The 27,758-nt window shown below is 37.6% G+C and overlaps 1 protein-coding gene across 14 annotated transcripts in view; it reads right to left on the bottom strand.

The window, feature by feature from the left end:
- The window catches only part of mast4 (microtubule associated serine/threonine kinase family member 4), a 120,757-nt gene that overhangs the window by 50,172 nt on the left and 42,827 nt on the right, over positions 1-27,758 (bottom strand). For 10 of the 14 annotated variants that reach the window (XM_036140465.1, XM_036140462.1, XM_036140463.1 and 7 more), the window contains exon 4: positions 7,849-7,880. In XM_036140465.1, the coding sequence (XP_035996358.1) occupies positions 7,849-7,880 (32 nt within the window). Of the gene's footprint in view, positions 1-52; positions 352-7,848; positions 7,881-19,414; positions 19,547-27,758 lie in introns of those variants that run through there. The other 4 variants (XM_036140469.1, XM_036140471.1, XM_036140470.1 and 1 more) reach the window with 4 other exon arrangements.

Raw genomic sequence — 27,758 nt, 5'->3', positions numbered from 1 at the left:
GAAGCTACATGCTGCAGAGAAGTTGCCTGGGATAACACAGGAAAATACTCACTCTAGCGTCAGCCCTGGAATTCTCAATCTCTCCCGCTGGGCTTTCATGGCTGAACTGTGCTCGTTTGCTCTATTGTGGTCATGATATGAATTCACGCTGTCTGCCTGCTGCCAAGCTTCCCCCCCCCCCTCCCCACTGCACCGACAAAGAGACAAACCCAGCCACCACAGTGCAATGAGACCGATTGGTTTTCTCTCCCCCCTAGAAGAAGGGAGGGGGGCGAAAAGGGGGACTACAATCCTTGTTTTGGTCTTTCCATGTTCCACCTTGAAGCTGTCAGACGAGATCCTAATATGCCAGAGAAGGGAATGGAGGCAGGACAATACCCCTGCTTCCCTCCCCTAATACACGCCCCCTGCTCCTCAAAGCCAGTGACCCCCACCGCCACAGCCCCTCCGCCAGCTGGTGGCTTGTTCCATTGCAGAAATTCATGCAGTAAACTGAAGCTCCTCTACGTGCAGTCACCTTGACAGCCGCTAACAACGCACAAAGTGTGCAACACGATGTTGCCACAACCACAGGGATGATGTCATCTCTGAAAGAGAAACATGTCGCACCACTAAAAGGTCCACATCCTTCTGTGAACAGCAAGCTTCAGACAAAATGCACTAATAGAATAACTACGCAAAACTAAAGCATGAGGGTCTAAATGTTGCAAATGTTAGGAAATTATAAAACTTTCATTGGGGTAAAAAAAATATATATATTGTGTGAAATTTCTCAAATCATTGACTATTTGTTTCCAGTGTTTGTGATTCCAGATTCAATTTATGCACAGCTGACTGCAGTCCGTTCAGATTTCTACTAGGGAATATTTCTACCTACAGTTAGTGAACGTTTTTACACTGAAATAAAAAGGGGAAATGACCTGTTAAGACAGAAAGGTAATGGAAAACGTTCTTTAATGGTAGAAAAAGAATACAGAATCATCAGATTGTTATGAACTTCACGTCTCTGTTGGTGGAGTTACTGTTTTTTGGATTTTCAAATGTCTCCTAACAGAATCTACCCTCAAGTAAGTGGAGTAGTAAAAATTTACACTAATGAAGATTACTGCACACGGTATTTGTAAGACAAACCTTTTAAAAAAAATTTAAAAAATGGAAAATTATAATTTTTAAATGAAAACATGATGAATCACCGCTTCAGTGAAGCGCTGCTGAAGTTTAGCTAAAACTAAAACAAATCAGTTAAAAACAGAAAAAAACTAGTAAATACATCGCTTGGTATCAGGGCTTATGGTTACTTTGTGAAGAACAGGAACAAGGCAGGAATTTAACACAGTATTTCATTCATTATTCAAATAAGTTAAGCAGAAGCAAACAATTTTTAATGAATGCCAGCACTATAATACGGGTCACATATGGGCCTTGTCTACCCAACTAACCAAGACCTTCAGAAATCTTAAACTGTAGAGTCAACATCCAGAACAACACACCTTAAACAACACATGCAGTTTCACAGTAACATGTAACGAGTGTTTGTTACTGTGAAAGATTTGCAATAACATGTTTCAACAACACGGGATACAACAATATGATAAGATCACTGCACCAAAACCAGCCAAATTATGAACGGTCACTCATCTCAACAATGACCTGGTGCAGGAAGTTTTAAACTAACATGTTGAGTACAGCCAGAAAAGCACAGGAGACCCTCTTTAGCAACAACTTAAAAAGAAAAGTGCGGGGGAATTTTCCTTAAAAAGGATGGGCGGCCAGGAGAAAACATGATTAACCCATTTTTTTTTGCAATAATCAAGAACATTTAAGTTAAGTTTGTCATTTATAAATATACATTTTTGCACTTAACCATAACCAACCCTGTGCCTTCCAAAAATGTTGCCGCAGTTAAAAAAAAAAAAAAAAATGGTATCAAGTATTGAGTACTTTCCTTAGTATCGAAATCAAGTTTTAATTTTCAGTATCATGACAACCCTATTTACAAGCAGGTCTAATTCATGTCCAGTTGAATTATTTGGTCCAAATTCAATTCAAATCAATCCAATTTATTTCATTAAATCCAGTAATATTGTCTGATTCAGACCCCTTTACATAAAGTTCCATTTGACATCAATTACAATGTCTAATCAACGTTACTATATAATGGAATTTGATAAAACAACAAGCTACTTTAGGAGGCCAAGCAGGGCATCAAATCAATGAGTTTAAAACAATCTTTCCTCCAAATCAACTATTGTGTTTTAATATGTAACTTTAGTTAAACTACTAAGGATCTCAAAGCCTTTTTAATTCCATGCAGCCAATCACTTGTCGCTCAAATCAGTAACTCACTTTAGGGAGTTTTTCAAATTATTTAGGAAAAGCCATGACATGAATAAATGTAGAAGGTTAACTAAGATAGTATGGAACATCCAGTCGTGGGCTTGTACAACTGTATCATAACCATGATGCTGATTTTAAATCTTCCTTTCTCACCTATTGTTGTAAAGCAGCAGCGGGAACATTAAGATCCAAATAGGTCAAATTGAACCGATGACTCAGAGGCAGCAAGATACTGATGTATGAGATGCTGAAGGACAAAAGGAGGAGGTAGTTATAGATATTTTGACACAGTGTCAAGTTTATAATGAGGAATTTGCAGAAAGTGTAACCGCTGTGGAAAGGATAAGGCACTAATGGATGAGGAACTAGACCTGAAGACCTTCTGACTTAATAACACTATAATTAAAGAATTTAAAGACTAGAAGCTGAAAACAGTAACCAGAGTATATGACTGTTTCTTACTGGATACAGTGTGTCTTGGAATACATTTTCAATTCATATCTATGGGGGAACAATAGCAGAATACATATCTGACAAGCAAACGAAGGTATTAAGTCAAGTGTATCATGAGCCCTGTTTTAAGCTGTTAATCATTTAAATTTACACATTGACCTCTACAGATCCTATTAAAAACAACTATGTGGCCAAATCAGTTCATTTCTCATCTAGAGAAGAACTGGAAATGCTGGTTGTATACTCAAGCCCAAAATAAGCCTAAGCTTTCCATAGTGCAGGGATTTGGAGAACCTCAACCCTCTGAACTGCTGATCATCGCTTCCTTCTTCTCTTCTTCTTAATACTGGGCCCGACCTCAGAGAGTCTGAAATTCTTGATTCAATCCTGCATCTGACAACAACAACTATGCTCGTCACAGGTGCTTTCTATGTTAAAGCCGCTTCAGAAGGTGTAGTATTGCTTGAAACAATCCACAGCCAAGTGCTCAACAAACAAAAGTCAATAGTATCAACTATGCAATCGTAGCTTTTAAGTCTTAAGTTAACTGATCTCCTTTGCAAATAAAGTAGAAATGCGCTGCTGTGGGTCTGGTTGAATTTCCAACCATATAATATAATGTATTTTTAGCTGTGATACAATATCGGTAACATACAAGAATGTATGTTTCAACCAACCAACCATACATACATACATATGCGCACACACCCACACACACACACGTATGCGTATATACACGTACATTATACATAGATACATAGGTAAAATTCTGTTAGCTTCACAACATACTTGTGTTAAAGAACGCCATTCTTGTGGTTAGTTTGTTAAAATTGCAGAGTTTCTGGCACTGTTAAAGATTTTTTACCAAAAATTAGCTACCTTAGCCAAACGACTTTTAAACATGCCAACAGACACTGATAACGGATGGATGAACACACATGCAGAAGTAAGGATGTAAACCAGAGTTGTATAATTTGGACAAATATTGCCATTTCAAAATGATTATTGATTGAATATCCGAACAATATTGACAATGGCTGGTCCAAATATTCACTGTCCTTTCCTTCCCACTGCTCCACAACATCCTCAGCATATTCTCTATGAGAGATAGCATCTCTCTCACTATAATCGGAATCCAGTCTGGGCATCAAGGGCAGTAGAATACCATTGAGCTAAAAATATATTATGGCCCTGTCAGAATTGAATTCTTGTTACCTACATCATAATCAACTGCAATATTATATACAAGCTGTGCTTTGGACTTGTCATATTGCACACATTGATACTGCAATAGCAACTGTGTTTGATTTATTGTGCAGCTGGGTTTACAACTAATTTTCCACTTTTATTTGTGCAAGCCAGTGCAACACTATTACTTGATTTATGCAAACTCTGGATAAAAGTTTGAGTGTAATACTTTGCTAACTTGAAATGTGGCTTTGAGTAATGAGAGTGTTGGTAGTTGGTGAAACATGGCGTTCAGTTGTCTATAGACAGCCCACTGTAAACAACAGTTTTTAAACAACAAGCTTAAACAAGTAGAGCTAAAAGATCACAACGATTGCTTATCAGCTGCCAAGCTGTCTGGGTGGGAGGTTTCTGGTGTCTATCTCCAGCAGCCATTGGGCGAGAGACAGGGTACACCCTGGACAGTTGATCACAGGGCAGCACAGAGACACACAAACAGCTGTCGTCCCACTCGCACCTAAGGGAAATTTGGAGGGATCACTTAATCTAACACTCGTGTTTTCAGACTGTGGGAGGAAGCCAGAGTACCCAGAGAAAAATAATGCAGGCATACGGAGAACATACAAACTTCATGCAGTTAGGATTCAAAATCACATTTGCAAAGCATCAGTGCTGCCAACTGCACTACCCTTGAATTGCATAACGTGCTCATACATCAAAAACTTCCCCGTTTAACTTTTTACTTTTCAACTATAGAAAATATAACTATATATACACATTTAAATTTTTGAAAACAAACAAATTAACAAAAATACTAATTTATTCAGGTAACCCACCCATAATGCACCTGAGATAATAATGTAAATAGGTAAAACTAAAAACCTCAGGAAATAAATTTACAAAAAGTTAATACAGATTAATCATTTCTTAGTTTTAGATTCCCATTTGAAGAATTTCACTTTTTAGAGGAAATGTATTCTTTAAAATGGCACCAGGTGATGGAGCTTGCTTTAGCTCTGAAAATCTTCAAAGAAGGTGTTCCAGGTTAGCAGAGAGGCACTGAAATCCAGTTGAAAAAGAGTGACTGTCTAATGTTTCTCCAAACTTTGAAACCTAAGTAAACAAAAAAAAACTATAAAATAAAAGAACAATGTTTCTACACTTTCTTAATACAAAATAGATTATAGGTACTATATTGTTACTGCATGTGAAATATCTCAATGGCACCGGATCATATAAATAAAAAAAACCTTAACCAACATGTGACAGAGCTGGAATATGAGCAACAGAAAACTCCAAAGTTAAAAAAGTTCTTCTTTAACGAAATTAGAACATCTTGTGACTGTAATAATGTTGGTATATATTGCAAAGACAATAACAGGGGAGATATATGACCGTTTTATTCTTTCCTCCGTTTCTCATAGGGACGTCCTCCACTCTCTGACCTTTAGCATTTTAGGCAATGTCATTTATGTCCTGTGTGAGCGTCTGCTGCTGTGAGACCCTGTCCAGCTGGCTAAATACTACATTAGCATAAAAAAAATGCAAGTTTATGTCGCTCGAATATATTAGCCCACAATTATTGCACAAGCAGTGAGTGAATCCTTTCAGCTGTTCCCTCATTCAGGGGTCGCCACAGCAAGTCCTTACAACTTGCACACACACTTGGCAGAGTTATAAGAGTTAATAGATTAAGTCTTACTCGCTCAGAAAAGTTTTACGCTGAAGATATGTTGCTACCTGTGTGAAAGGATGCTTTTGAATTAATTTTTGAGAAAATATAGTTTATAAAAAAAAAAAAATCAAAGCTGAAGCATTCAGCTTCAAATATTTTGATTAATTATAAAATAAGGGGCGACGTGACAGTAGTCGTACTGCAGAGCAGAGTATGATTCAATAAAATACCTACTATAATATTCAAAAAAATTTAGGAAACAAACCAACCGAGGAGAACTTCATCTGCAGAGATTGAGCCAATGAAGCACAGATGACCGCATCTGTTAAAGTGGATGTAACATCATCCACAGTCAACAGATCGTCTAAGATCCAGTTACATGGGAATTAGTTGGTGAGGAAGAAATTGGCATCTTCCAGACCTCAAGTTCAACTGGCATTATTTTTGTGCTGATGATAGGAAATGAGGTCCGACATGATTTAGTTGTTTAGCTAAAGCCAGCAAAAAAGGGCAAGACTATTAATAGCATTCACAAACAGTAATCCGCCAAGCAGGAAAACATGTGCTGCAAACAGGTCCAAATACATCAGCCTTCCCTCGTCTGGCAATGGAAAATGATGCAGTGATAAAACCCATGTGAGAAAGGAGATATCTGCAAACTTAAAGGCACAGTGGCACCGCTCAGCATGCTAATGACATGCCGTTTTCAGTAGGTGGCTCTCTATCCCAGCAAAACCTACGAGTATGAGGCGATGTTTTTAAAAAGCACGGGTCTCCTTTGTGATTAGGAGAAGAAGCACAGAGTGTGTAGTGTTCTTTACTAACCCTGTATCCAACACGCTGTTTTTACCCATGACTCCATCACTTGGCACTCAGATTCACAAACATCTGCCAGCTTTTTTGTAAGATGAGGAAGTAACGCCAGTTATTTTTGCTGGAGTCATCAACTTCATCCCATCACTGTTGTCTTGCATTTATTACTATGGTAACCAAGGACACTTTAGGCTGCAGCACACTAAATATAAATGAGTGCAGTTGGTGTTTTCACTGCAGCATGTAGTGCAAAGTCACCTCCGCTAGAGTTGCTGAGGTGGCAGCAAGAGCAGGAAACATCCATCAAAAATCATTTTAGTCATAAAAATTAATCACGACTCAAGTCAAGCACATTTTGTCAACCTTTCACCTGTCTTACAAACTACTTTTTCTCACTCAGCCAAACTTTTAACTTAGTTTTATCATGAGTAAATTTAGTCATTACTTTTAGTTGGTTTTGTCTCTCAATAAACCAAATAAGTGACAGATCACAAATCAAAATCAGACCACCAGTAATCAATCTGATAGTTTAAAATAAACAAAAGTACAGTTGAAACTATAATAAATGCAGAAAGCTCTTTTTATTGATAGGAAAAAAAACATGGAGGTAGGTGATTTGATCATAACATCTAGAAGATCTGTGTCAGAAACTGCAAATGACGTGAGCAATAAATACTAGTAGAGTAAAGCAGCAATTAAAATTGCAAAAAGAATTACAAGTGAAGGTGAAAACTCAGCTGCAGAGTATCTGAAAAACTTTCAGGTCAAATCCAAATAAGTTATAAACTCTGCTTGGTTCCGTTTCAGGCATCAGAGGAAAGGAGGGGAGAGAAAGCAAACGCAAGCAACACTTTCAAATATCTATTAGCAAAAGCAAATAATTTAAAAAAAGACCTTGTCCATGTTAAAATACTTTGATGTGTGTTTGTAAAATGAGGGGAAAAAAAGGAAATTCAAGGGGTATGAATACTTTAGCAATTCAACATACCAAGTGAAACAGCAATACCCCATGACAGTTTAATGATGCATTTTTCTAAAAGTCCCTGCAATTAAATACGTCTCCAATAGACCCTTCCCTGTTAAGTTTAGTTTTAATTCAGCTCTGATCACTCACTGAGCTGTGATGCTACACCTGGAAGCAGATCTGTCTGGCCATAAGACCCCGTAAAAGCTGGATTTGACTGCTTTCATTTCATCTTATATTATAATGTGCATAAAATTTAATGTGAGTGTTCTAAAAAAAAAAAATGTGTGGAGCTGTGATCGAAGTCACATAATGCAAGTCAAGGTTCAAATAGAGGAGGTGAGAAGGTGTTCAACACGCCCAAGCAACTGGATATAACCCAGAGATGTCTTTTTAAGACGGTCATAATGGTACTTACAAACTTCCTCTTCTGGGAAGACTCAGCTCCTTCTGCAAACAAACAAAGAAACAAAACAACAACAGATGCATTAGTAAATGAAACAGATGCTTTCTTTTTGTTTGTCAGTTCAAAGACCAGAAAGACTGAAACAATAAATGACAATAAATGACATTCCTGAAAAACCAGGGACAGGTCAAGCCAGCGGCCTTTAACGTAATCCTTCCATTTAGTATTTGACTTTCATAACAAAGTTTGGCAAATGATATTTCCATCAGTGCAGCTCCTTATCATGCTCTGTTTAAGTTACCTATAGTATACCCAGGCAACTGGGGAAACTGTTTAAACCAGCTCCATCTGGATTTCAAACCGTGTCCTCTTTAATGCAGCTGCTGAAGAAACATTTATTCTCATGTGTTATAATGTTTTTACATTTTCACCTAATAGACTTAATGCGATAGCAATTAGTTTAAATCTGGTGCGTGTTTGTCAGATAAATGCCCAGATATGCGCTGGTTGAGTTAAGGCCGCTTTTCAAATCACTCAAAGTAAAGCTTGTGAATATGCAGCCGGCTGCAGAATAATGAGATCAGATCTAAAACTGCTCTGGAAGCAACAACGCTTTTATTGTTTTCTGGGGGATTATACATTCTCACCAGCTTGTTGCATAAAGTCTAATACTATTAACCATCTGTAGAAGCCAAAGGTCTATAGTAGATTGTTTTTTCCTGAAGTTTACGGTGAACTTGTGTGTACAGATTAGCAGACATTAATCATCAGGAAAACCACAGGCTGAAAATTGTTGGGTTTTATTCCATATTTTTTTTAATCTGTCTTGTGGTGAAAGTCAGACTGTATTTGAAAACAAACTGATTCATATTACTTGATAAAGCCTAAATGCACCGAGTGTATCCCTGTTCAGGTTCAATACTAAAAATCCTGATTGTTTTTACTCTCATGCTCATGGTGGTCTTTATCATGCACCATTTATTATTTTCAAGTTCTTGATTGGATATTTTAAAACGCCCTTAATAAGAAACTGGCTTGTTCACCACCAGGCATGGGACGGTTTGCGCTACCAAGGTGTACCACGGTTCAGTTTCAACACAGACTTTCCTACTTGTTATGTGGTTTAAACTCGTTTTAATTAGAAAACAAAGTCTCCAGACTTCTCTCCACTGTTTCAAACATACAGCATTGCATCAATCCCCCTATAAGCCTGCAGCAGCACCCTGCTTGTTAGCTGGTTAAAAAAAAAAAAGCTACTTCATTTTTTATTCATGCACTATAAAACCAAATTACATTGTTTAGAAATAAAGGAGCACCATCAATTACTTAATCCATAATTGCTTAATCCATATAACAATTTTTTTTTATTATTTAATTCTGTTTTACACGCAACCAGTGTCATTCAGTCAAAACACACATGAATTTAAGCTGTACCAACAACTCATTAAAATGTATCAGAGAACATATTTTAATTATAAGATGTCAGATGACAAATATGTAAACTACATTACACCATTAATGATACTGCTGCTGCAGCATCTGTTGGCATCCCTGCAAGTCAATGACTACATGAATCACAAGGACAGACAAAATGCTAATCCCTTCAGACTCAACAGTTCTGGCTTATTACAACTGATTTTGACCATGAATGAAGCGTTTCTGCTGCCACAGCATCTTTTCTTTAAGTTCCTTAGCGTCACATGAGAAACAGATACCCAATCTTTGGAGCCGTTTACCTTGATTACTACAAATACCACTGATTAGATCACCGTGCATTACAACATCCATTAATAGGCTGATAAGAACGGCTTCCTTTGTGTTTAACATTGCAGGGCATTAAGGTATGCTGTTCCTACAGTCAGCAGAAACAGTCTTCTCCCTTTAGCATCATTAGGATGTAATGTCTGATTTTCATTGCTTCCTGGATAAGACCAAGGGCAAAGAGTTTCCTTCATAGACATGACCACAGCCAACACAATATTAAAAACGTCCAGAAGGTGCCTTTGGAGAGGTACTCCAATCGCAGTAGTCAGAGGGGCTGCTATGTGATATAAACATATATATTAGTGAGAAAATAACCTGTTAGGAAACTATTTACAGATTTTTAAAGACATTTTTGGAATGCCTTCAGCATTTCTCATTCTGATGCTTGACATTTTTCACACTTTTCAGAAAATGCAAAGCTTGAGAAAAGACACTAACAATGGAAAATGTATTAATTTCAAACAGTGTTGTAGTACTCGAGTCCGAGACTCGAACTCGAGTCCGAGTCATTAGCTAAATTTAGAGACTCGTGACTTGACTTGGACTTGAGCACTGATGACTCGAACTTGGACTCTGACTCCTACATTCAGATCATTCTGACTCGGAAATTGAGAAAAAGACTTGACTTTTTTTTATATCATTAGGCTATAATTTTAATATGTCATTAGAATATTATTTGGTGCATGATTTTAATATCTAAATTATTAGTGCAATGGAATGTTACTGCTTCATGTCATACATCACACGTCACGACATGTTCCTACAACGAACATGGATCAATAGTGACTCGACTCGGACTTGACTCGGATGAGTAGTGGACTTGACTCGGACTTGAACACTGGAGACTCGAACCTGGACTCGGACTCGAGGCATAGTGACTTGACTACAACACTGATTTCAAAGCACCATTTCTGCTTCAACGTACAGAGAGAAAACTAAAGATAGCTTCACGAAACCAATTTTGAATTTTATTTTCAAATCCACACTTTTGATATTATCAGTCATATCGACAGCTTTGGGGTATTAAAACATAAAAAGCTGCAAATTTGTTATTTATTTCCAAATTTAAGATCTCACTTGTGTATGCAACAGCTTCAAGTTGTCTTTAAAAGCTACAGGATGCAGATTTTAGATTTTATGATTCTGTAGGTTTTGCAGAGCCATCAAAAAGCCAGTACAGAATTTGAATAATTGCACGACAACCTTTCATGTCTGAAAATGTCAAACAGCGTAACAAACTAGCAATGACAGTACTTGTGTGCACTCAATCATCTGTGTTCCTGGTAATCTGTATTACACAACAGCTCATACGCTCATAACCTTAAAGAGTGCTCTGTTCCATGGGGTAAATGTCAATGAATGCCTTCCAGCAACAGCATTTCATCTGCAAGGTTCCACATCAAAGTGGTGCTACGGCGGCTGTAAAAGACCTACAAGTAACACTTCATTAATAATTCTCCTTGATTTAGTTTCGATTCTATAACTCAAGATCAAAAGGGTAGTTAATTTTATTTTCCTTGCAGCTGACACGAGAGGAAAAGCCCATTCTCATCATATCATCACCTTAAATGACAGAAGGTACAGAAAGTCGATCCCCTCTAAGTTTGTCACATTTAAATGATGGTCCTAAACATCCAGGAGACATCGAGCCAGAGAGGGTTACTAATCTACAGTCAACTTAACTTTCACTTTTCTGGACTGAGCACAACACTGGAGAACCAGGAAAACTGACAGCAGGGACAGAACAGAGATGGAGAGATTATGTACACTACACAGAACAGGCTGGGGTTCACATTGCCAACCATTGTTCCACCTGTTACATTGCTATGTTTTTATTGGATTTTCTGTTTTTTACTCACAACCTAGGAAATCACAGTTTTAACCAAGATCCAAAGAAATCAGGAGACTGCTTGGGTCCACCCACGAAAACATCCTTAAAGAAACAATAACAAATCCTACTTTTATGGAAGAGGGGCAAAACAGAAAGGAAATGCTGAATGAAAGCCATGAACTCTGGTCAGATGAAACCCAAATGTAACTTGATCCAACATGAAAGATGGTGAGACTGAAAATTACAATGAACATCACCCTGAACACATTTCCTCAGTGGAACATGGGGATGGCAGCATCATGCTGTGATAATCCTTTTCTTTAGCAGCAACAGGGAAGCTGGTTAGAGGATGGAGCTAAACACAGGACAATCCTGAAAGAATTTTTTTTCCCAAGACTCTAAAGACAACGACCCTGAACATAAAGCCAATGGACATAAGACTTTACAGCAAACACATTCATATGTTAGAATGGCCCAGTCAAAGTCCAGACCTAAATCGAACTGAGAATATTCGAAATATTAGGTTTCTAAATATTTAGCAACCTAAAAGACTTGCAGCCATGATTGCAGCAAAATGTGTTGAAGTATTGACTTCACAATTATGCCTTATTGTTGTGTTGTTCTATCAGATAATATTCCAATAAACCTTTACTTAGGCATCAACACAGCAGTGTATTACGATTAATCCACATTCTGACACACCAACACAACCCTCCATTTTCATGTTTTGCAGGTCTTGATGCTCAATTCCCATATTTGTTGAAATCAGATTTTTTGAGGCTGTTCATACTGGTTCATATTGAAGCCGTTCATACTAATAAATGCGACCATCATCAGACTTCTGTCTGAACGGTTCAAGACCGCAAAGCAACCCACATGCATGGATAACAGAAGGAGACGTCAGACACCAGCTCACTATTTACGGAAGTAATGGTAAATGCAGTTGTCTCTAGAAGTGTTCAATAAAGTTTCGGGGAGAAAAAAAAAGGGAAAAAATTGGAAAAACCGCAGATACCAGCCAGTGTCTCATTATTCGAAAGCTTTTGCACAATATTAAGACCACATCATAGCAAGACGACGTAAGGTAAGAAGAAAGCAGCACAGCTATCGACAGCGGTGTTTTATTTAGCGCTAACTTCTGCTACTGTGTGTTGATGTGTAGTTGGAGCAAGGAGAGTCATATCAAAGACGAATAAAATGCGACACGATTGTTCAGACTACAGACACTTTGAAAAATATCCGATACCTATCCAAATTAGTACCCCATATTGAAGTGCCACAAATTGGGATTTTTCTTTTCTTTTTTGGGTGAAAAAATTGAGCCATTCACACTGCCATGAAAAAGACAAATATGGGTCGCATTTGGCCAAAAAGGTTGGATTTAGGTCATATTTACCTGCAGTGTGAACGCAGCCTTAGATTAAATGGGGAGATGAAGAGGATTTTTTTATCCTAATGATGTAGTTACATAAAATTAAACAAAGGTTTTTATTTTAGGCTGCGTCTACAGGGAATTTACAGCAATATGAAGTCATTACACGTTCTCTTCATTTATCATCTTCTCTATCCCTCTGCTCTGTGACTTGGAGAGCCATCCCAGGAAAACATCTTAAATTATATTGAAAGTCTCTAAAGGCTCCTATAAGATGGGGGAGAAATCTCTCCCACAAAATGTTGTTATAGTCACTGTTACGCTCATTGACAGATCATAAATACACCAAATGGGCTGTAACAAAACAAAGAGATGACGCACCTGGTCCACGGGCCCACCAGGATGTCTTATATTGTTAGATGGCTCAATTGAGATGCACTCAAGTCTTTCTCTATAGGCTCCTTTGCTTGCATCATATGAGTGAGTCAGACCTCAAGCAGACAAAGCCCCAACACATGTCCTGCCTCAAATTAACAACTGATTTGCTGGTTTCCTTTTGCATGGTAACATTCTCATTTAAGAACAAGTATTTCAACATTTAACTTTTTTTTTTACTTTACTTTAAAAACCTGAACAGCTTAGTTATTTTTTAGCAGGTGAATGAAATTTAAAACAGTAAAATTACTTATTTTAAGTTGTATTGACATATTGTCAACATCAAGTAATCAGATTTAAAATAAGCATGTATATTTTCAATCTTTGCATTGACAAAAGAAAAGATCATTGAGAAAAGCTAAAGTAGCTTTTCTGCATGACTAAAGTGATGTATTTGATTTAAAGCAACATAAGTACCAAAGTGGTGAAGACATTTAAAATAGCTGATGATCAGACTCTTTTCTTAAAATCAGTGACAACCACCTAAACACTCTAACCTATAGCCTGAAGTTATATTTTTCAAAAGGTTGAAGAATATTTCTTATCCCCTAAGGGCAATTTAATTCACAGCAACAGTTTTAAAACAAAACAAACTAAAGAAACATCCAACAACAACGCGCTAAAAAAAATAATGACAACTCAGTTAAGAATGTAAGACCTGCAGGAATAAAAACATTTTTTACTCTATTAGTCCTACTTGGCTGCAGATTATGCACCCAGATTTAAGCAGCTTGAACTCTGCACAGAGGCACGAGACAGGGATGGACCGTCTGATTGCATCATATCCCCCTTCCAGCGACACTATGAGGAAACTAAATTAATCGGTACAATACAAAACCCATCAACAACATATCACTTTATGCAGATGATATTTTTATGTATATAACAAGACCACAGACTTTTATGCCAGCTTTACTAGAGACAATTAAGACATTTAGCTCTTTTTCAGGATACAAGGTAAACTTTTACAACATACCAATGTTCCCCCTAAGAGGGAAAGTCAAGGCATGCAGTAAATCATTATACGTCTCTATGTGTTCACGGTTAATTTTAATAAAATTACCCTTTCTAAGTAGCTCCAGACCGCATCCTGAGCTACAGTATTTTTCGGACCATAAGGTGCAGCGGATTAAAAAGGTATATTATTATTCTTCCCAAGTGTGTAATATCACTCCGCCCCTACCCTGTACACCGCTCTCTCCTTAGAGGGAGAGCTATCCATCTCTGTCGGGATGACGGAGTAGTTGGACTACACTTCCCCGTTTCCAACATAAGGCCAAAATAAACATATCTTTTATTTTGAATTAACTTACTTAGTTTATTGCTGCTGCTTTATTGCATACTCCGGGCACGAGCTGCCTTACATGAATGACTTTCTAGTTTCGACATTACAGTCAGGCAGTCTTGTAGACAGCTCAGGGGGCCGATCAGGTAGTGACGCACTGTACCGTAATGCTCCATTAAGAAGAGCAGCTTTGTTGCTAACCAAATCAAACTTACACATTTTAACAGATTTTTGAGCTCATCGTACCACATAAAATCAGTCAGAAAGCACAACATTAATCATATATAATGGTGCACCGGATTATAAGGCACACAATCAATTTTTGAGAAAATGTAAGGATTTTAAGTGTGCCATATAGTCCGAAAAATACAGTAGTATAAAGAAACATCGCTCTTCAGAGTAAGTAACTTGTTTGTAAGTTGATAGGTAATTATCTTACTAGGTTAGAAATGTTTCTGTTCACATGTTGCTTTATGTGTAATCTGAGATCTTATGTGTCAATCCTCATATGTAATAAGTGCTGTTTTATTCAACATTGAGACACGTTTATACAAGCATGTTACCATGTTTCACTACAGTTGAATGCTACCATACTTTATCATTAAATTTTCCTTCATAATGAGGTTGTGATCAAGTAAATGAGAATTCATTTTGTTTTAGCAGTAAGATGCATTTCTTTTTAAGTGCTCACTGTTAACTGAATGGTTGGCTGAATGTTTGATGGGACAAAATGCTAATGAGAGAATTGATGCACTAATTCAGACGACAGACGGCACGAGCAGCTGGAGATGAAAGAAGAATGGGGAAGAGAACTACGAACGACATCGATAAACAGTTTGAACATGAGCTATAGCACAGAGCTCAGACACATTAAGTCAAGATAAGAGGAGACACAGACACTAACAAAACTACTGACAAGTTAATTAAAATATTTACAGGTTAAAGGAAAAAACATCCGTGCTCATAGTCAGTAATCCAAGAGCATCTCATTTGTATTTATCCATCTGTAGACAGTTGGGGAAAAAAAAAAGACTTTTGACGAAAAGAAAACTTTGGCACTACATTTTACTTTTTAATCAAAGTTTATTTATATAGCCCTTTTCAACAACCCATATGGTGCACTAAGTGCTTTACAAGCTGAAATACAAACAAAAAGATGCCGAGACAAAATAAATAAAAAATAGAAAAACTTATAGAAAAACGCTCCAACATCAAGGACTAATATTTAATATGACCAGTGGCCTCACAAATTAAAATTCTGGGCAGATCTGATCGAGCCTTTCCAAAAGTAAAATATATCAGTAGTGAGGCAGTTCCTGACATTCTCACTAGAGGGTGTTATTGTACGCAACTTTAACCCCCTAACTCTATATGGTCCCGCATGCAATTTTTTTGATGCATCTTAGCAAACATTAAGGTACCAGTCCTTTTGATTTACACAAACAAGGACAATGTAGTTATGAATAGTTATGAGTCGATTTGAACTATAACAATACTAATGAACCCTTAATTTTCCTGAATCTAAATAGCTTAATGAGATATGTTACCAAAAAATATGTTTAGTAAAAAAAAAAAAAAAAAAAATCCTTTTACCCTAAACGGACGTACCATGAAATGCTGCTTATGCTGATAGAAAGTCAACACTTATCACAAAAGCACTTCAGCAGAAAAGCTGTGTTCCTCTTCAAACTACAGAGACCCATTTCCTTCTACTGACCTCTTCATTTGTCTTTTTCTTTGTCTTTTGTCAGATAAGGCCATAAAACAAAATCTCACTGCCTTCTAACCTCATGTGAATACCACTATAATAACAGGAACAAATTTATGTACTGCCACACTGTGTCTCACATTTGTTCTCATCCACGCTGCTCTTCGAGTTCCTGTGTAGCAGCTCTAATTTGCATCTTTTTTTTCTTCCTTTTTTTTAGGAGATAGTGTTTGATTGATGTCCAGAGTAAAGTAAAGCTCAAAGCAGAACAGGAGCAGCTCATGGGAATTTATAATTAAGATGAAGGACATGCTTGGACGCCTTTTGACATTCAAATCCATATAAATCCTAAAATGTTTATGAAATGTGCAATTGTCTCGGAGGAGACAATATGGAAAATCAATTGCAATCGCAAAGCAAAGGTAAAAAGTCAAATGCTTTAAAAGAGTGTTATATTACACCAACCTTAAAACATAGCGTTAATATGTTTACATAAATAGAACTGAACACCATATTTTGGTTAAGTAATTTACTTTGACAATTCACAGAGTCAAAATCAGACATCATTGTGCTTACTTGAAGAAAATCTAAATACAAACTTTGCATGCTGATTAAACATAAACATGATTGTTTTTTTTCTACTTTTTCTAGGTCTACAGATATATGGAACAAGATTCAAAGCGCATGTCTAATATCTAATAAATTTTGTAAATCATCCATTAAAACTAGAGATGCTTGACATTAATCAATAACATCTGCACTAACAGTGGTAACTGCAGTTGGCAGATGAGTCTGATGACTGAAAAGAATATTTAGTTTTGCACTGACATTCACTTGAACCTTGATTTTTTTTCTTCTTTTTTTACCTTTTACAGCTCAATAAAATTACTTCTAAACCTTTTAAACATTTTTGACAGTAAATATTTGTATGTAAAATGTTAACAGATATTTTAGAAAGCAAGAAACTGCGTTCAAGGAAAGAATGGTGAAGTCCTGAAATATGTATGTGTTATTATAAATAACTTTTCCTCCTGCATTAACAGAAAAAAAACATGGCACAAAGCCATTTTTTAAGCCGTTTGGGGAAAGGAGGGACATTCAGCTGAACTCTCTAAGCTGATTGGGCGAAGCGACACCTAGCGCCCGCCTACCAAAGGCTGGTGTTAGCCAATCATGGTATCAACTGAAAACATAAGCAGCACAAGAAGCTAAGCTAGTCAAGACACTCCTCGCTGCACTTCTTTCAAAGATAAAATCGTGGATTCATACAAAACAGATGTGATAGCAGCAGCTACGCATGCGTCCTCCTGCGCTGCCGTGTTTATGTTTGTTCAGCTGTGGGCTCAGCCGCTGCTGCTTCCATCACACCGGTATGTCCCACTTTAAAACTCAGTACTGCAACGTGATTGGCCCGAACAGTTTTTGGTTCGGACACAAACTGTTGAAGCCAGAGCGGTACCATTTAATAATGTCTTGATTGGATCACAAGATCCAGAGTCTTAATCTCTAAATTTTTTTTACCATTTCGACCACATTGCAATTTTTTTGTTCTGTTTAAGGCACTGTCAGAACACAACAGAAAAAAAAGATACGAGATGGAAATAAAAAATAAAAAAAATTAAAAAGAGCAGCAGATGAAGCAGGGAAAAAGGACATCTGTGATACCATAGAAATGCGCAGATCATAATGATCCTGTTGCCAACTTAGCTTATCTTAATATTTCTACTAAAAAGAAGGAGAACAGAAAGGTCTGCCTGAAAAATCCAGTTCTGCTTGTTTTTTTCCCCTCAAGCTGAGGAAAAGCAAACCCTCTCTCCTGTAAACAGATCCATTCTTGTAATCTGCTCAGCATAAACAAGGTCTGTTAGGAGTGCAGTCACCCTTTGCCTTTCTAAGAACGGATGGGAAAGTGCGTCGCTGAACCAGCCACATTCATTTGCCAACTTGAGCGTTTCACAGTGAAAGTCAGAGCACGACAGCTGCCTAACCACAGGAGCACCCGTTGTTTCTGGTTCCACTGATGCATGTTAGGAAACATAAAGAAGAGCTGTATGGAAAGAGGCAAGGCCATTAGGAGGAGATTGGACACAAAATTAAGGTTCAGCAGCTTTTGATAAATGCATTAAAAAATACTTTAGTTTCTTTAGAGAAAAAACGTCAAAGGAAATAAATAAGGCATCAGCATTTTTTAAAAAAGAAAAAAAAAAAATCATCAGAGAAACACCCTGAACCTGAATTTAGGAAAAAATATTACTTTATTGTCTGAACGAGAGAAACAGGGAAAAGGTTTTTGTTTTTGGAACTAAATGAAGTTTTACTGGTTAAATTATGCAGGTTTGAAAGGAACGGCTCATTGGGAGTTTGTGATTCCAAACACACGCAGTTGTTTGAGCTGAATTTTAAACAGACTTCCCCTTAAAACATGCTCATCTCTCTGTACGTGGCCCCAAGTAGGGAAAGCAAAATTATAAATCAAGTCCAATTTATGCTCAACTGAAGCAGCAGCAGCAGCAGAGATTGAAGAAGTGGCTGAAGAAAATGATTAATGTCTGACGATGCCTTGATTAAAGATAATATGGGCACTTGTAAAAATTCAGAACACCCTGTCCACTCTTTCCACTTTCATTTACATAATTTGTTTTGTAGATTGATAGCAGCAATAATTTAGTTTAGTAATTTGTTTGCTCTGAGAGCTGCCCTAAACTCAGCTCACATCTAAATCAGGATTACTGACAGCAGAGCAAAAAAGCCTCACTCTGCACTCAATTATCATAAAATGTCAATAAAGCACACGAAAGCCGTCCTCACAAGGCACCGTAATCGATCTTGCTACATGAACGGAGGCTCCGTGCCAGCAGCTAACCCCAAATTAAATGTGAGAAATCATTTAATGTAAAAAAAAAAAAAAAAAAAGCAGATCTGCAGCCGCCTGAACTTTTATGTGGAAATGCTGACAAAGAGCAGCGAGGAGCTCGGTTTGTTAGTGTCAAAGCTGTCTGCCCAGCTCTGCCAGGAGAGTCTCTCTCCTGCAGGACACACACGCAGGCACTCGCACTGCTGCAACTGTGGAGTGTTAATACAAAGTAGGGACTGTGCAGGGATAAAAAGAGACACCACGGCATGAAGCTCCGTGGACCCCGCAGAACGAGACAGACGCCACGACGCGGTTTTATGCCGTCCTACCTGTAGCCCGCGTCTCCTCAGAATGCTCGACTCGTCCATGGTACAGATCCCCGGCTCAACATGCTTCCCCACCGGTGCGTATCCCTGCTGCGCTCAAAACCTCCTGCTCACTTCCTTCCCACCCCTCAGGCTAAGTCTGATTTTAGCAGCCGCTAAACACTTCCATCAGAAGTTATCTGATTGGAGCGGGTCAGTCAGCTGACACCTCCTCTTGTTCTTCTCCTCTGTAACTTCAGGAATGAAAGAGGACAGACATGAAGCCAGAAAAGAGAGAGAGAGAGAGAGAGGGAGAGGGAGAGAATCGGGGAGAAGACAGGCAGGTCTAATTCAGCGTGGCAAAGGGAGGGGGAATGAATAGTAGTGGTGGTGGTGAAGGTGGTAGTGGGGGGGGGGGGGGTGTGAGGCAAGAGGAAGCCCCAAGACTCATTTCTGTCACCAGCCACGCTTTCTGGGCACCATTGATGACCATGACAATGACAGGATATCCTTCCCGGCATTGTTCTGCTCCAAGCTCTTGAATGAGTCTGGCATCCTGCATGCGGGAGGCAACAACCCCGCTCCTGCTGCAGTCTCACTGAACGCAGTGAAACCACACCTGAAGGTTAGGTCAGTGACAGGAACATGATGGCTGACATTAGAGAAGGTATTAAAAGTGAAGGAAAAGGGCAGAGGAAAGGGAAAAATATCAGCCTTTCGTTCTTGCACTTCAAATACATGATTTGGCTTTCAAACCTGCAGTGAAAATTTTCACCTAGCAAATCTAAGCAAGTAATTTGGACTGTATTATTTTTGTGTATATTGTCCAATTCCAAACTGTATACATTTGATTGCTGACTGGGTTTAAGCATATCAGGTGACGCACCCTGACCAGCCACTTTAAAAGTTAAACATGTCCAACTTATTTATACAAATAGTGAATCAGCCCATCACATCGCTGCAACCAATCGCATTTAGGCATCTAGATGTGGTGCAGACCTGCTGAACCCAAGCATGAGAATGGGGAGAGGGGAAATGCATTTAAGAGACTTTTAAAGTGTCATGGTTGCTAGTGCCAAAGAGACCAATTTGAGGATTCAGAAAACTGGTGATCTCTCACACACACACACACTGTGAAACTATCTTTCACGTTTAGAAAGATGCCAGTCAATCTAAAGTCTCAACATGACATCATTTCCAAAGGGCAGCAGTTGTGTGGACAAAAATGTCTTGTTGGTGTAGGAAGCCAGAGCACAACGGTAGACTGGTTAGAGACAGGAGAAAGGCAACAGTAACTAAATCCTCCACTTGTTAAAACCAACGTACGCAAAAAAAACCACACATTTAATCTTGAGCCAAAAGGGCAACAGCAGCAGAAGACCTCCATGGGTGGTGCTTCTGTCAGCTATGAACAGGAAATGAGACCACAGTCTGCGCAGGCACACAAAAAACTGGACAATAATACATTTTGAAAAGGTTGTCTGGCCTGAAAAGTCTTTATCTAAGATTCGACATTTGGATGAGAGGGTCACATTTTGGCATAAACGATATGAAAGCAGGGATCCCTCCTGTCTTGCATCTATGACTCAGGCTGGAGGCGGTGGTGTAACGGTGTGGAGGGTGTTCGCTTGGCACGCTGTAGACCCCATGGTACCAATCCCATCGTGACCATATTTTTCCTTCATTTGAAGGCTACTAGCAGGATGCACAATGTCACCAAATTCTAATCATCTCAAACTGGTATCTCAAACCTGACGATGAGTTCACTGCATTTCAACGGCCTCCAAAATCAACTCCATAATGTTAATATTGGCTGAAATCTCTGGGGAATGTTTCCAACATCTCATTTCTTCTATACCAGAGATAATAAAGATATATCTGAATGCCAAAGAATCTAAATGGGTACAATCAAGGAATAGTTAAAGTGGCTGGTGAGGATATACGGTTTGATAAGGGTTTGTGTGGCTCTAAGAGATAAATAACTTATACACAGCTATGCATAGTTATCACACAGCCTCTTTTCCTTATGCAAAATGGGCAGAAAAAAAAGATTTTACTGGCTCTAGAAAGTCAAAAATCATCAAAAGGTCTTTCAGCAAAATGCAGCACTCTTAAAATGACTAAGATACTGTGGTGTGAAATTGGAACGATCAACCATTTTGTTGCAAAATGGTTAACAGGGTTGCAAGAAACCTGTTAAAGGAAGAAAAGGCCCATTATTTCTCTGTACCACTATATCCCTGAACTGCAGTCAGCCGGGAGTGCCAAGATGTACGAGATGTTGAGAGCACGGCCAAGGTGGGAAAAGCTAAAACGCAACCACCACTGAGTGACAAGTACACACTAGATGACACCTGAATAAAAGGGCACACAACATAAGTAAAAACTGATTTTTCAACTAGTTAGACATAAGGGACCCCTGAACCGAAACTGACAGACTGCATTAATAAAAGGCTTATGACTCATTTTTTTAAAAAAGGTGACAAATTTTAGTACATTGTAAATTTTGACTTACTGTACTTTAAGAAATTAAATAAAACAAGTGTCATAGGAAAACTAATTTTGCTTCACTAACACAATGTGTCTACACACTATGAAATGGTCAATTATTGTGTACACATATATTTGCCTTAAAAAAAACTCACTTATTTTCAAATGTATTAACATTTTGGAATAACCAAGATTACTATTAAAATGAATCCTCCGAACTATAACCATCTAATAAAAGGTGCAAATAATGCAATATTAATATGGAAATCAGTCTGTAGATAGGACATGCATCCAGTATTAAAAATCCTCCAACACTGAGACATTGCCATAATGAAATCAACCAGCATAACCTGCTATATATACACAATTGCATATCCTGTGTCAATTTCCAACAATTTCATGCACCGTTGCAGTTGCACAGGGCTGGGCTTCGAGGCTGTGAAAAAGGGACTACAGACCTTCACAGTAACTCTGCATCTCCATGCTATCCTGGGTTATTAGCACTTGTAAAATAAGTTGTTTCACTGTGACTCGGCGCCGGTACTATCCTGCAATTTCACATTCTGTCTCAGTCTCCGTTTTCATTGCCCCCACCTCCTCCTTCCCCTTTTTCTCAACCTCTCACTCATTTCCATTCACTGTGCTCCTGCTCTGTGAATATTAAGTAAGCCCCTTCTTTTTCCTACCAAGCTCAAATGATTTCTCTTAGCAAGTACAGCGGCGGATAGGACTCGTGTGCAACCTTGTCAGGCAGGTGACCACAACACCAACTTTTCTCATTTCCAGCCGCATTCAACAGTAAGCTGATGGAGTGTCTTTCCAGCTGGAGTGACAGTCACTTGTGCTGCTGGGCTGATAAGAGAGCTGAGGTCTGTTTTTGAATAAACCCCTTAAGGCTTCAGCGACAAGGATTACAGTAGTCAACTTTTTTTTTTAGCTTTAACAATGCCTTCCAGATTACCTAAGGGAATTAAAGAATCCTGTTATGTTCAACGGACAAGTGTTGAGCCACGGCTTAGCTCTGCCCAGCTCACCGGCTGCTAAGAGGAACAATTAAGAAAATCCCACGCTGGACTCAAAATGAAGATCAGGAGCTACAGAAAAAACATGATTCTCAGCCGTGAAGAGCTAAAATAACCACCATTACCACTACAATGACATTGAAACAGTCTTTTTGCCATAATTATACATATAACTAAGGCAAAGCTATTCAAAAACCTTTTTTTCAGCTTAAGTTTCTGACTTCCCTGAACATTTTCTCATGAGATGCAAGCCATCTTGTTTGGAGACTCACATCATACTGTTTTAATCTTCAGATTAACTAAACATGAACATTCAACAATTATCCTTACCAGAACATTTAACTCAACATAAAGAGAAACCTGACATTGACTTCAGTTAGTCATGCTGGATATTAATATGAAACAGTTAATAGTTCATTATAAATCAAGACAAATAGAACAATGGTAAAAGAAAAATAGAAACAGTTCAACAGCTGGTAAAGTCAAATTTCTGATAGAAACAAAACGGAAGTGCTTTTATTTTGAAGACTCACTTTTTTTGTAGGTACAAAGCTGTTTAACCACACACTCGAACTCTCCACTCGTCTATTATATTGTGCACTATACATAGAGTTCGGAGGCTTTTCTCCTGTTTACTGTCACATATGAATAAATGTGACAATAATATTCATATTGCACATAATATAAATGTTTATATAATGTGCTAGGAACAGTGTAGTAAGTGAATGAAGGGGAATGTTGCATAATTTTAACATTTCATGCTTTTATTCTGAAGAACAAAGTTGTTTTTTTGCGTAATAATGAAATCTTTTTAGCCAAAGAATAAGTTGCAGGCAAGTTATATTGCTCTGAAATTACCAAAGCTAATCTATTAAATATTTTAATTTGAGAGAGCTCAAGACCTGGCCATTACCTTGAAGCTTCAGCTAATGTGATTGGATTTTTATGAACCTTTAATAGCACACAACCTGAGAATATTCCTGCCTGGTAAATGAAACGCACCCTTTCAGAGCAGAATGTCTGTATCGGTGTCATATCTGTGGCTTACATACTACTGTGGGTGCATAGATGCAAATGAATTGCATCTCAATGCAAAAGTGCTTTTAGTGGTCACTATAAGAGCTAGTGCCAGAGCCAGTTCTTAAGCGGTTCTGTTCTATTCCAGAACCGGTTTGCTTTTCCACCAATGAAGAGCCAAGTAGAAACATCATCATGTGATTATAAAGATCTCTGTTTGTTATTTGATCCTCCTGCAGTTTTATTCACCGTTTTTGTTGAAGATCTTTGTGCATGGAGAGAATTTACCAAACCAAAAACACAGTAGTAGGAAAGCTAACCAAAACGTTAGCTTCATAAACTCTAAAAAAAATAAAAAAAAAAAAAAATAATAAATAAATAAATAAATAAATAAATAAATAAATAAATAAATAAATATATATATATATATATATATATATATATATATATATATATATATATATATATATATATATATATATATATATATATATATATATATATATATATAAGCATTAGTTGAACTGATGATAAATATGGAAATTTGAGGAAGCTAATGCTAGCCACTAATCAATAACTCAACGACTGTCAGACAAAACTTTGCCATCGCTGCATGTTTGAGGAGATAGCAGTTTCAGTTCAGCATAAATGACTTTTAAACATTAACTTTTAACGGCAGTGGAAGCATTTGAGAAGAATATTCTATCCCTTTGTGTTCAGACAGCAGCATCTAAAAAGAAATGACTAAATAAAGAATGGTATGCAAAATCACCAGAAAGACAGAAATTGTACTGGGCTGCTGCTGAGTACATTTGCATGGATCAGATCCCCGTTAACAGTGTAAAAATATTGTTTGTATGCACCAGATCCATGTTTGTTTGGAAACCATTTATTTTACATTAGAAAGATCCTTTATTTGTCCCTCAGTAGTAAAATGTATTGCATCAACAGTAAATTGACAGGCACACAGAAGCACACAGTAGCACATTAAAGATCAGCAAATATAGTAAAATAAAAAAAATCCAAGACAGGATCAAAGGTACTTCAACATAGGATATTAACACTTATCTACAGCAATATATCTACGGTTTAGCTAAAATAAGAGGTAACACTTAAATTGTATATTCCTCTAAACGAGGGCTGAATTGTCCCCTACATATTGGTTTTGCCTCTAATAAGAGAAATTAAAGTTAAGTGTGTCATGCTATGAATCATTTCTTGCTCTTAACCAGAAATAACCCTGTGCCATCAAAAGATGTTGCTGCAGTATCAAAAAATATATTGCATTTCAAGTATTTTTAAGTATCAACTTAATACTGTATTTATTTCATTAAAAACTCTAATTATAAAGTAGTCTTATTTGAACACATTAATGCTGCTTTTTTTGGGAGATGAAGAATGTCCTCACTAATATCCAACTGTCATTTTGCACAAAGAGCAAGATTTTAGCATATAACCAAAGAAATGTTGGCAGTGTTTGTGTCGGAATTACAAGAAACAAATCAAAATAAACAAAATGATTTAGATTTTTCTTTTTAAATAAAAACAAAAACGTTATCAGACAAAGTGACATTTTTTTACAGTTTTGAAAAAGCTTTCAAAAACTTTTTAATTTTTTTTAAAAGCTAGCCATTTGAGTCAAAGGAGATAAAACAGCGCATCAGAAGAACTTCAAGGGAACATCTGTGACTCCATTTCTCCCTGCCAGGTGAGCAGGTGAGGTCGTTCCAACTGTGTTAGGAGCAAAAAGCCAAAGCTGGCACTGAAAGCATGCAGAGAGTGATGATGGAGTGACCCGCAGCCTCTGCTTTGCCTGAGCTTATCAGCCCAAAAGGTGACCAGCAGATGTAAGGTAAGCAGAGGAGGGGAATGACCGACAGGGAAAACATAAAAAGGGGAGAAAAAGTAAATTCTCCCCATACAAAAAAGTTCAAAACTATCAGTAAGAAGCTAAAGAAGGATATCCAGGCATGAGAACTCTGCAGTGCCAACCTCCCAATTGATAAGGCCAATCTTTACACCTTGACAACAAGCAAAAACATAGTAGCCAAGAGGAACCAATAGCTGCAATGCTTTGCTCATGGGTCCTTTCTGTATTTTAAATTTAAATAAACTGGAGTTGCAACTGTAAAAGTTTTCACTGATTTGACGAGTTATGTCTTTGGATCCATTTGGGAAATTCTAGCCTGGCCAGCGTCACTGACTTATGCCATCGGTATTCAATACACAGCTTGTCAGTGTGGGCAGGTCTAGACTCTCCAGTCCAAAAATTACTGGACCAATCAAAGCACGGGAGGCGGGATATTACAGTGCGTCACTTTTAGTGCCGAATTACAATGCAAATGCAAACTGGGCTTTGCTTTATAATACAAGATGGTTACGTCCAACAAAGCGATGTGTTAATAGCCATTAATTTCATGAAATAAGCTGGATGAATCTTAAAACCTAAACACAACTGTCTATCAAGGGCTCTAAAACGAGTTGCTCTTAAGTTTGTCGATCCGTATCATCTGATATGGTCTAACCTATTTTTTTCCCGAAACACTGTGGTTCCACCCTGGTCTTTGAAAATCGGGCTCTACCTGACTTACTTTATGGCGTACGTAAGTCTAGCTGGCCAGGCTAGGGAAATCCAGGCTGTTCAAAGGTGAAAGGTAAACTTTATTATCCCTGAGGAGGAATTTGTTGTGCAGAGAGAAGTAACATAAAACAAGCACACAACAGCAACATTAAAAGAAAAAGTCTTCACATTCAATTCACCAATCAGATAGCAGCCGAAATAAAGACGTTTTCAGACTGTGTTCCACAGCATGGCATCCTGTACCCTCCTTCCTGAAGGGAGCAGGGAAGACTGTCCCTATGAAGAATGGCTGCAGTCAGCCAGGAGGAGTTTAGCCTTCATAAGCAGGAATGTTAAAGCAATGGCCTAGTGTTTTGGACTTTGGAAAAGGCACAATTATTGAGTCCTTTCCACAAACAAGGGACATCGTGCAATTGTAGGGACATCCAGAAGACAAACTGAAAATATTTGAATAGTAAATAGTAAAATCATCAGGTCCTTGGTTAAAAAAAAAAGGATCTCTAAAAACAAATCTCTTCTAAAATCATAGATCTTATTCTTACTCATGTGCTTCCCTTTAAAGAAGCAGCCACACTGCTAAGAACACTGCCACATTTGATTTACATGAGAGAAAATTATATGTCAGACAGAGCAGATGGCAGGGCTGAGAGTAAACAGAGACCACTTTATCTACAGCGACAGATCATCTACAATCCACACAAATGTGTACAGGTAAAAATCCCAATCTTCATGTTCTGGAGAATAATGACAAACATCCAAACATGAAGTTTGGAAGATCAAAACAGCGGAGGAAAAAAATATGAAAGCAGTGCAGCTTAAAGAATCGGTCTACTAATGTGATAACTTTATATATATATATATATATATATATATATATATATATATATATATATATATATATATATATATATATATATATATATATATATATATATATATATATATATATATATATATATATATATATATATATATATATTCCAAAAAATGGCATGCTTGCTGTAAATATTTTTTTTGAAGGGCCGAAAAGGAAAATAAGATAAAATTAAATATCTAATTTGTGTGAATTGTTGTGAACCATTTACTGCATGTGGCAAAATGGCAACCAAACTGGTGTTACCTTTTTTCCTGTGAATGCATCAACTAGTTTTTGGTTTTGTAAGATTTGAGATGAAATGTTTTATCATTTAGTTTTTGTAAAGGTAAACCAGTATAGCCAAGAACAGCCTGAAGTGCCGCCAAGAAAGGTGTACTTCAA

Source organism: Fundulus heteroclitus, chromosome 8, assembly GCF_011125445.2.
Source record: "Fundulus heteroclitus isolate FHET01 chromosome 8, MU-UCD_Fhet_4.1, whole genome shotgun sequence".
In the NCBI taxonomy this organism is placed as follows: Eukaryota; Metazoa; Chordata; class Actinopteri; order Cyprinodontiformes; family Fundulidae; genus Fundulus; species Fundulus heteroclitus.
This window is presented reverse-complemented; position numbering and strand designations above follow the sequence as displayed.